General features: G+C 39.1%; 1 protein-coding gene across 1 annotated transcript in view; it reads left to right on the top strand.

Annotated features, from left to right (window-relative positions):
* The window catches only part of LOC103200969 (SH3 domain-binding glutamic acid-rich protein), a 96,038-nt gene that overhangs the window by 24,373 nt on the left and 60,445 nt on the right, over positions 1 to 11,220 (top strand). The window contains exon 3 of the mRNA XM_007945563.2: positions 6,223 to 6,303. Coding sequence (XP_007943754.2) covers positions 6,223 to 6,303 — 81 coding nt within the window. The remainder of the gene's footprint in view (positions 1 to 6,222; positions 6,304 to 11,220) is intronic.

Raw genomic sequence — 11,220 nt, forward strand, 5'->3', positions numbered from 1 at the left:
CCTGGGTATTACCCCTTTCTCCTGCTCTTCCGGCCTGCTACTCTGTGCTACGCCCGTGCTTACCTTGCTCCCGGAGACCCGGTCCCTCTCGGAGGGTAACAAGGGAAAGTGTTCAGTGCAGATCAGTGAGTAAGTACCAGCCCGCCCATGCTTACCTTGCTCCCGGAGACCCGGTCCCTCTTGGGAGGGTAACAAGGGAGCCGTCTGTGCACTAGTGACTGGGTTTTACCCCTTTTTCCTGCTCTTCCGAATGCTGGCCTTGGTGTGTGCTTATTACTCGGATTCTGCTCTGACTTGGTTATAGTTTTTCCTTTAGTGCCAGCTCAGCAATACATTTATACTTAAAAAAAAAAAAAAAAAATCCCCACTCCCTTGACAAGTGTTTCAGGACATCTCATTTGCCATACTAACAGAGCTGGAAGTTAAAGATCATTTTATACTTTTTATTTTCTATATTTATTTGTTAGCACTGAGTCAAAGGTAAATTATTTTTCATCTCTTTGAAATTCTGGAGAAGATATTTAGACTTAAACTGAAACAAAGGAGAATTCATTCAGTTATAATAAAACATTTCTTAACTTGGAAGTTACTAGAGTTGACAAGCTAGAGAAGTATATTTATGCATGGATTTTTTTTTTTTTGAAAACAGCATACTGTATTTTTTGACATATAATGTGCTCATGCAAATACCATGCCCACATATAATACACATAGCATGCATAGGAAACTGATGTGTGAAGTAGTTGCGTGGTTTTGAGGAAAAACACTGTATAAAGCACACATTATTTGGGTAAAACATAGTAAGTTTGTTATATTTAAACTATTTACTACTACTACTAATGTATTATCCATGTAATATTTTCACAACATCTAGTAAAGGATACTCTGGAAATAAATTAGAATTTCTGACTGATCCCAATTTCCTAACTTACTCATGATACTATATTCCCTTCCTCTAAGATTGAAGTGGCTTACAAAAATGTATTTATTATAAAAGAATAAAATTAATCACTGGGGGAATTAGAACAACAGTAAGGAAAATAATGAAGCTTTGGATAAGAGTAACACACAGGAATGCATAACGTTTTCTTCCTGTAAGCCAAATAACTATGACCTACATTTAGTTTTAAGCTTCTTAATGCACAGTGCTACCACCTATCTGTCATTTTCTTGCACTGTGGTGGCTTGCATGTTGTATGATGCTGGAAGCTATGCTATTGTATTTCAAATACCAGAAGAATCACCATGATGGACAGATTTCAACAGAACTTCTGGACTAAGACCAACTAGGAAGAAAGACCTGACAATCTACTTCCAAAAATTAGCCAGGGAAAATCCTATGTATTACACCAGAATACTGGCTACTGTAGGTACTGGAAGATGAGCCCCTAGGTTGGAAGGTACTTAAAATACACAGTGGCTGCAGCAATGGACTACATCGTGCCAGTGGTTGTGAAGATGGCACAGGACTGGGTAGCATTTCATTCTGCTATGCATGGGGTCAGCGTGAATTAGAGCCAACTTGACACCTAACAGTACCAACACATAATAACAGTGGGGTAGGAAATAATACAACTAAGTTGATTTGAGTATTGTCCTGTTCAGAAATGGCTAGCTAGACCAGACAACTCTTCTTTTTCAACAATTGTTAAAAGTGCATTACAGCCCGGATGGCAAAGATTGGCAGTTAATTAAGTAATTTTGGAAAATATCTCTTATGTTTTAATTATAAGAAAGAGAAAACTCTTCAGAGCTATTGGCAACCATATTATGGGAGAGTTGGTTTAGGGTTAGGCCAACCTGGTGAAGGGCTGACCCCTGGCTGGGGGCTAGGGTAGAGGTGGAGCCTCACTGAGCACCAGATTTCAATTCATTACCAGGCTTCAGATAACATCACAGTTTTTTCCACTTTGCAAAAACAAGCCCCTTCTTTCTGTGATATCAAGAAGGCCATAGATGGGTATGGAGCCTTGGAAGCTACAACAATTAAAAAACAGACCAGTGGTCACTGAGTCAGTTCTCACTCATGGTGACCCCATATGTATCAGAACTGTGCTTTATAGGTTTTTCAGTGGCTGAATTTTTGGAGGTATATTGCCAGGCCTTTCTTCTGAGGTGCCTCTGGGTAGACTTGAACCTCCAACCTTTTGGTTAGCCAAGTATGTTAACAATTTACACCACCCAGGGATTCCTGCTACTATAATGAAACAACAACAACATAACCAAACCAGTTGAATCGATTCTAACTCAGGGAGACCCAATGTGTTATGTATTAGAACTTAGCTCCATAGTGTTTTCAGTGGCTGTAATCTTTGTGGGAAAACATTATCACACTTTCTTTTGCAGTTCCACAAAGTGGGTTCAAACTACCAACATTTTGAAAGTTGTTAGGTGCTCTTAAGTTGGCTCCAACTTACAGCAACCTTATTTGCAACAGAATGAAATACTGTCTGGTCCTGTGCCATCATCACAATCGTTGCCATACTTGTGCCCATCATTGTAGCCACTGTGTCAATCCATCTAGTTGAGGGTCTTTCCCTTTTTTTGCTGGCCCTCAACTTTACCAAGCATGACATCCTTCTTCAGTGAATGGTCCCTCTGACAACATAACCAAAATAGGTGAGATGAAGTCTGGCCATTCTTGCTTCCAAGGAACATTCTGGCTGTCCTTCTTCCAGGACAGATTTGTTTGTTCTTCTGGCAGTCCATGATATTTGCAATATTCTTTGCTAGCATCACATTTCAAAGCATGAACTCTTCTTGCCTTCCTTATTCATTGTCCAGCTTTTACATTGATATGATGTAATTGAAAATACCATGGCCTGGGTGAGGCACACATTAGTCTTCAAAGTGACATCTTTGCTTCTTAACACTTTAAAGAAGTCTTTTGCAGCAGATTTGCCCAGTGCATTATGACATCTAATTTTTTAACTGCTGCTTCCATGGGTATTGATTGTGGATACAAGTAAAATGAAATCCCTGACAACTTCAATCTTTTCTTCGTTTATGATGATGTTGCTTATTGGTCCAGTTATAAGAATTTTTGTTCTGTTCACTGACATACAGGTATAATCCATACTGAAGATGGTAGTCTTCAATCTTCACAAGTAAGTGCTTCAAGTAATCTTTACTTTCAGCAAGCAAAATTATGTCATCTGCATGTTGCAGATTGTTAATGATTCTTCTTCAAATACTGATGCTGTATTCTTCTTCAGATAGTCCAGTTTCTCAGATGATTTGCTCAGTATAAAGACTGAATAAATATGGTGAAAGGATACAACCCTGATGCACACCCTTCCTGATTTTAAACCACGCATTATCCCCTTGTTCTGTTTGAATGACAGCCTCTTGGTCTATGTACAGGTTCCTCATGAGCACAATTAAATGTTCTGGTATTCCTATTCTTTGCAATGTTATCCATAATTTGTTATGATCCACATAGTCAAATGCCTTTGCATAGTCAATAAAACACAGAAAACATCTTTCTGGTATTCTTTGCTTTCATCCAAGATCCATATGACATCAGCAATGATATCTGTCATTCCATGTCCTCTTGTGAATCTAGCTTGAATTTCTGTCAGTTCCCTGTCAATATACTGCTGCAACTGTTTTTGAATTATCTTCGGTAAAATTTTACTTCTGCGTGATATCCATGATATTGTTTGATAATTTCTGCATTCTACTGGATCACCTTTCTTTGGAATGGGCACAAATATGGATCTCTTCTAGTTAGTTTGGCCAGGTAGCTGTCTTCCAAATTTCTTGGCATAAACAAGTGAGCACCTCTAGTACTGCATCTATTTGTTGAAACATCTCAAAGGGTATTCCATTAATTCCCGGAATCTTGTTTTTTTGCCAGTTCCTTCAGTGCAGCTTAGAATTCTTCCTTCAATACCATTGGCTTTTGATCATATGCTACCTTCTGAAATGGCTGAACGTCGACCAATTCTTTTTTAAACAGTGACTCCGTGTATTCCTTCCATCTTCTTTTAATGCTTCCTGCATTGTTCAATATTTTGGCCATAGAATCTTTCAGTATTGTAATTTGAAGCTTGAATTTTTTTCTTCAATTCTTTCAACTTGAGAAATGCCAAGCAGTATTCTTCCTTTTCAGTTTTCTAATTCCAGGTCTTTGTGCATTTCATTATAATACTTTACTTTGTCCTCATAAGCCACCCTTTGAAATCTTCTGTTCAGCTCTTTCATTTCAACATCTCTTTCATTTACTTTAGCTATTCTCCTTTCAATAGCAAGTTTCAAAGTCTCTTCTGACATCCAATTTGGTCTTCCCTGTGTTTTAAATGACCTTTTGCTTTCTTCTTGAATGATGTTCTTGATCTCATCCCACAACTCTTCTAGTCTTTGGTCTTTGGTGTTCAGTGTGTTAAATCTGTTTTTCAGATGGTCTCTAAATTGAAGTAGAATGAATCAAGGTCATATTTTGAGTCTTGTGGACTTTCAAAAATTTTCTTCAAATTTTCAACTTGAGCTTGTATGTGAGCAATTGATGGTGTATTCCACAGTCAGCTCCTGGCCTTGTTTTATCTGGTGATATTGAGCTTCTCCATCGCCTTTTCCCACAGGTGTAGCCAGTTTCATTCCTGTGTATTATCTGGCAAGGTCCACATGTGTAGTCACTGTTTTTATTGTTGAACAAAATTATTTGTAATGAATAAGTCATTGGTCTTGTAAAATTCTATCATGCCATCTCCTACATCATTTCTATCATTAAGGGCATATTTTCCAGCTACTGATGCTTCTTCTTTGTTTCCGCCTTTCGCCCCAGTATTTATCATTGCATCTTGATTGTGTTTTCTGTCACTTTCAGATTCAGAAGTTGGTAAAAATCTTCAATTTCTTCATCTTTGGCTGCAGTGGTTGGTGCTTAAGTTTGAATAATTGTTGTATTAAGTGGTATTCCCTGTGGGCATATGGATATTATCCTATCACTGACAATATTGTACTTCAGGATTGATCATGAAATGTTCTTTTTGACAAAGACTACAATCCCATTCCTCTTCAAGTTGTCATTCCAGGCAGAGTAGACCATATTATTACCTAATTCAAAATGGCCAGTCCCAGGCCACTTCAGCTCACTAATGCCTAGACTATCAATATTTATGTATTCTATTTTATTTTTGACAACTTCCAATTTACCTAGATAATTCATATACTCCACATTCTGATTATTCAGGAATGTTTGCAGCTGTTTCTTCCCATTTTGAGTAGTACCCAATTAACAAATGAAGGTCTCCAAAGGTTTACTCCATCCATGTCATTAGGCTTGACTCAACTTTGAGGAGGCAGCTCTTCCCCAGTCATATTTTGAGTGTCTGAGTGTCTTCCAACCTGAGGAGCTCATCTTCTGGCACGATGTCAGACAGTGTTTCACTGCTATTCATAAGGTGTTTAGTGGCCATTTTTTTCAGAAGTGGATGGCCCTGTCCTTCTTCCCAATCTGTTTTAGTCTGGAAGTGCCACTGAAATCTGTCCACTATGGGTGACACTGTTGGTATTTGAAATACTGGTGTCATAGCTTCCAGAATCACAACAACACATAAACCACTACCATATGACAAACTGACAGACTAATAGTTGTAGTAGTTGAGCACAAACTGTTTGCACCACTCAGGAACCTTCTGCTACCATATTGGCAATAGAGAATTCCTATGTTGTCTTATTCTTGGCTGAACAGGATCCAAATCCATTGGGCCAAATTACAAGTAAACCAGCTAATGATGTGAAACTTTTCAAAAAGCCTGTCTATCTGGGTCTTGTTAGTAATACCTCAGTGTGAGTAGCTGTGTGCATGTTATGTGTGTGCATGTGTGTGTGTGCACTTATGCATGTGTTGTTGTTGTTGTTGTTATGTGCCGTCGAGTCAACCTTGACTCATAGCGACCCCTCCTTGGGTTTCCGAGGCAGTATCACTACGGAAGTAGATTGCCCAACCTTCCTTCCATGGAAGTGTGCATGCATGTGTGTGTAAATGCTCACTGCACTGCACTGCAGGCACAATGGTGTATGCAAGTAAATGTAAAGTTCATGGTTAAAATTAATTTCTTAATTTTTAGCATTAGTCATCTTTGACAGAGCAGACTGGAACAACCTTCTGTGTTGGCTCCTAACTTAATAACTAATGAATAAAAAAGATCCATTTAGGTAAATATGCTAGCTCACAAGTGTATAATGAATTTAAGCATTCTTTTTCCTTGTTTCAAGGATTTTGATTCTTTCTTCTCTGCCAAAGAAGAGAATATTATATATTCGTTCCTTGGATTGGCTCCCCCCCCAGGCTCAAAGGTAAGCTTTAACATTTTATTGGGGTCCAATAGAGGTCATAATTAAGGTCATAATTATATTATTTCCCTCTTGGTCTATAGTAATTATAGTCATAATTAAGGAGGATAGAAATCAGCATTTAAGATTGTTTAATAAATATAATCATTAAACTAACATGATTTTAATAAGCACTTTATCCTGATGAAATCTTATGCAAAGTTTTCATTAAAAATGTTTTATTTCAAAGTTATACTTTTCATATTTTTGATGTTTCTCCATGTTAGGGTAATTTTAAAAACTTAAGAAATATCAGTGAATTCAATAATATTAAGTGCATTAAGTTTCCAGGCTGTGTTTATGCTCATATATTAATCATTTGTATTTAAAATGAATTCAACTCAGCTTTCTTAGTCTGATAAACAGGAGAAAAGTAGATCTAGAGTTAAGAAAAAGATAAATTTCATCAAGTGTTATTCTCTAATGTTGTCTCATCTTTGATTATGTGTAATTATGTCAATTAAATAGATTGTTCTAATAAAGCTAGTATCATGAATTCAAATTGTTAATGCAGTTCACCTAACTTCACTATGCAATTACCTTTACATTCCTCATGTCAATCACTTGATTGTCAATCAATCAAGAATTCCATAAATGACTCTCTATAGACACAAGACAAGTACAAATTTACTTAATTTATTTGTTTATATTCTGCTTCATTTAAAAAAGTTGTGATGACTGAGTCTAAATTTATTTTCATTGTAGGAGAAACAATTCAAAATTGTACTTTATAGAGAATGGGTTTTCAGAGCCATGTGAGTGTCTTGCATATATCAGAATTCTTCAAGTACCAATATTTGATATTGGTTAGTGCTTAGGTTAATACCTGAAGGTCTAGCCTTAATTCCATCTCCAAATGATAACATATAGATTTAGGAGTTGGTTAATGGCTATATGGGGTGAGAGGAAGACCATTCCAGTTAAAGAAACACCTTTTTGACTTTGGTTTACTCAAATACAACATATTTCATGTACTTTATTGACAATTTTAAAAAGTACTAAAGACTATTTGCCAAAGGGGCAGTGAGGCTGCATTTTCTGACCTCCTCTAACTCCAAAACAGGAAGACAGAATCACCATTAGTAGGCCAAAGCCTATCCCTGCAAGGCCAGACATGCCACCTACCTCCAGCCCTTTCAGCAACCCTGACATCAACTGTTCCTCCCACAGCACCCACTATCTCTCTGCTGCATTCAATAATTCTCTGCAGTGGCCACACAGAACTCACAGATTTTGGGGTTTATTAGGAAAGCAACAGGTGACGATTCAAGTTCAGAAAGGTACTCAGTCTGTTTCAGCCTGCTGTCTCTCAGCTGACAGTCTCTCTCAGTCTCTCTCCCAGTGCATGTCTCTTGGTGTCTCTCTCAGCAGTGCGTGTTCCTCACAATCTCTCTCACCAGTGTGTGTCTCTTGTGTCTCTCTCAGCAATGCATGTCTCTCAACCAGCAGTGAGAGATTCCTTCTGCCTCTAAGAGGGCTCCTTTTGAGCCTGGCAGAGTGGCCAAACTAACCAAGCCCAACATCAGAATTCTATACACCTGAGAGAGAGAACTTCCCAGAAGATTGCTTCATGCCACTTTCAACAGAAATACCCCAGGTGGATAACATTAACAATCAGGTGCTACTCAGTTGCTAATGGCAAATTCCACCATGGAGTTTATAAACATTTATGGCTAGAAAAGCCACCCTATGTAATTTACTACACCACACTATTACATGCAATTTAATATTTTGTTTTTATTTAGCGTAGGAGTTAGTTAACTGAGTCATGCTAGTTTAGCTGTTGCATTTAAGAGATAATGACTTAGTGTTAAGGTACATTTCTTGGTGGGGATACTTGGGTCACCCATATCCTGGAAGATAAGGAGGCAATGGGAAAAGCTAGTGCAAAGGCCCTGAGGCAGAAAAGAGCTTGGGGAGTTCTAAGACCTGTTATGAGGTTCCTGTTGCTGGGGCCAAGGGGAAAAGTGGCACCGTGGGGGGTGGTAGCTGCAGGTGGGGTGGCTTGTACACCATGGTAGTGCTTAGATTCTATGTTAAGTAGATGGATGACATTGTAAGGATTTTAAACAGAATAGTAAAATAATCTTATTTTCTTCTTTTAAAACCCATTTTCGCTACTGTAGCATGGATGCATTGAAGGAGATGTAAACTATTATAGTAATACATTTGAGAGGTGGTGGTAGTTCGGAATAAAATGGTGGGGATAGAATTTGAGAGAAACAGAAATAATTGGTAAGACATGCTGATGGGTTGAATATGGGAGTGGAGGTGAAATAAATGGTTAGTTCAAGCCATTGGGTGCAGACATTTGCTCTGATGGATGGCCATACTTACAAGGCAATATTGAGTTTGAAATGAGACCTCTAAGTGCAGAAGTAAAGTAGGCAATTGGATGTTGATCTGTGTCTCAAGGAAGTCTGGTTGGGGATGCACATGTGGAAGCCACAGAATATGGATGGAGTTGAAGTCGTGGGAGTAAATGAGACTGAGTAATGAGAGAGGGTTGACCATGGGGAGGCCAGGTTCAAGGGGTCTGGCTTTAAAGTTGGATAGAGGATGAGAAGATGTGAGGTAAGGAGGCTGGGATGGTGACGTCTGTGATGCAGGAGGAAACCAGGAATGCATGGTGTCAAAGAAGCTGAAAAAGCATGTTTCACAGAAGATGATGAGGCCAATTAGGTTAAATGCTGTTGAGAGGTTGCGTCAGGTGAGGGCAGAAATTGGCCATTGGAATTGACAACGAGGAGGCCCTTGGTGAACTTGAGAAAAGTAGTTCTGGAGGAGCAGTGACTACACAGCCATATCAAAGTGGTCTAAGGAGAACTAGTAGTGAGAAAGAAAGATTAAGGATAGCCAATTATTTTGGGGGTAATTTCTTATGAAAGGGAGGGGAAAATGTCAGTACTCTACCCCATTCCTTACTACAGGAAATTTTGGCAGAGTCCCTTCTTAGGTCCCTGCTTGTTGCCAGGTTCTTTGCTTCCTCTTTCTTCTCCATCCTGACCCACTTTCTAGAGTATTCTCCTACCTATTATTATTATTATTTTTAATTGTGATTTGGATGAAAGTTTACAGAGCAAATTCACTTTCCATACAACAGTTCACATACACTTTGTCTCATGACATTGACCACAATTTACCCCAATGCAACAGCTCTCCTCCCACTTCCTCCTGATAGTTACCTCTTCCCTGTATCCTTCCCTCCATACACTCCTGCCCCCTGAGCTGTCTCTCTTTGCATACACAGCCTTTCTATTCTCCCATGATTGTTCTCTCCAAGTAGTGTATTTATCTCAGGTAAATGTTCAGCTCATACACTTGTCCTTTGTTTGGCTGGAAGCCACAGGTATGGGTTCAATACCAGACCTGAAGGGCAGCTAGGGGCCATAGTCTCTGTGGTTCGACCAGGCTCCATTAGACCAGCAAACCTGGTCCCCCTGTTTTTTCCCCCAAATGATTTTGAGTTTTGTTCCACATTTTTCTCCCTCTCTATTCAGGAGCTCCTACATACATCCCCCTCCAAGTGGTTGACAGTGGTAGCTGGGTACCATCTAGCTCTACTGGTCTCTTAGTTGTATAGGCTGTGGATTGCATGGTGTAACGATCGCTAGGACTAATTGTTTCCATGCATCTTTGGTTATCTTCATTCTTCCTTGCTCTGGATGAGGAGAGACACATCATTGCATGTAGATGGCTGTTTGCAAGCTTATAAGATCCCAGTCACTACTCGCCAAATTAGGAGGTTGAACAAAATTTTGTGTGGTGTGTTATGCCAATTGAGCTTGATGTCCCCTGTGACTATGGTCCTGAGCCCACAGGTTCAACTAGTTGTTCCCTCTGGGTAGCTGGCTGTTCCCAAGAAGTGACTACAACCTTGTTCCTTGTCAGCTCTGCTATACACCTGGGAATTCTTACAGAACATACAAATACACTTGTAGAACCATTGTCTGCCAACTCTATACATGGTCTTGGGTATACTCCCTGGTGCATAGATATACCTAATAGTTCAGTCTGTCCACCCATCTATCCACCTATATACCCATGTTTGCTTTCACTGACAATGCAGTACTGTATGTGCAAAAGGATTCACCTTTGTTGTCTGTAACTCCCATGTACCTCTCTATATCTTCCTCTTCCTCAGTGCCACCATGTTGATCACTCACATTTGGCACATATTGCCCTTCTCTTCACCCAAATCAATGCTTATCTCTACCTATCTAACAGTGTTCCCTCCCCTCCCATCCCACCCCTGGTAAGCAACAAAGAAAATTTCCTTCCATATATAAACCTTTCCTTGACTTTTACAATAATGGACAAATACCATATTTGTCCTTCTCTGATTGACTTATTTCACTCAGCATAATGCCCTCCAAGTTAATCCATGTTATGTGGTGTTTTGCAGATTCTAGGTTATTCTTTAGGGTTGCATAGTATTCCATTGTGTGTATGTAACATAGTTTGGTTATCCAATCCTTAGTTAATGGATACCTAGGTTGTTTCCATCTTTTGGCTATTGTAAATAGTGCTGCGATGAACATGGGTGTGCATATGTCTGTTCTTGACATGGCTCTCACTTCTTAGGATATATACTTAGTAATGGAATGGCAGTATCAAATGGTATTTCTAATTCCAACTTTTTAAGGAATTGCCATACTGCTTTCCACAGTGGTTGTACCATTTTATAGTCCCACCAGCAGCGTATGAGAGTCCCAAACTCTCCACATCCTCACCGGCATTTGTTATTTTCTGTCTTGTTGAACTTTGCTACTAGTGCTGGGGCAAGATGGTATCTCATTGTTGTTTTGATTTGCATCTCTCTAATGGCTAATGATCATGAGCATTTCTTCATATGTTTGTTGGCTGCCTGAATATCCTCTT

This window comes from Orycteropus afer, unplaced genomic scaffold, assembly GCF_000298275.1.
Source record: "Orycteropus afer afer isolate SDZICR_OR568_19922 unplaced genomic scaffold, OryAfe1.0 scaffold00137, whole genome shotgun sequence".
Taxonomy (NCBI): Eukaryota; Metazoa; Chordata; class Mammalia; order Tubulidentata; family Orycteropodidae; genus Orycteropus; species Orycteropus afer.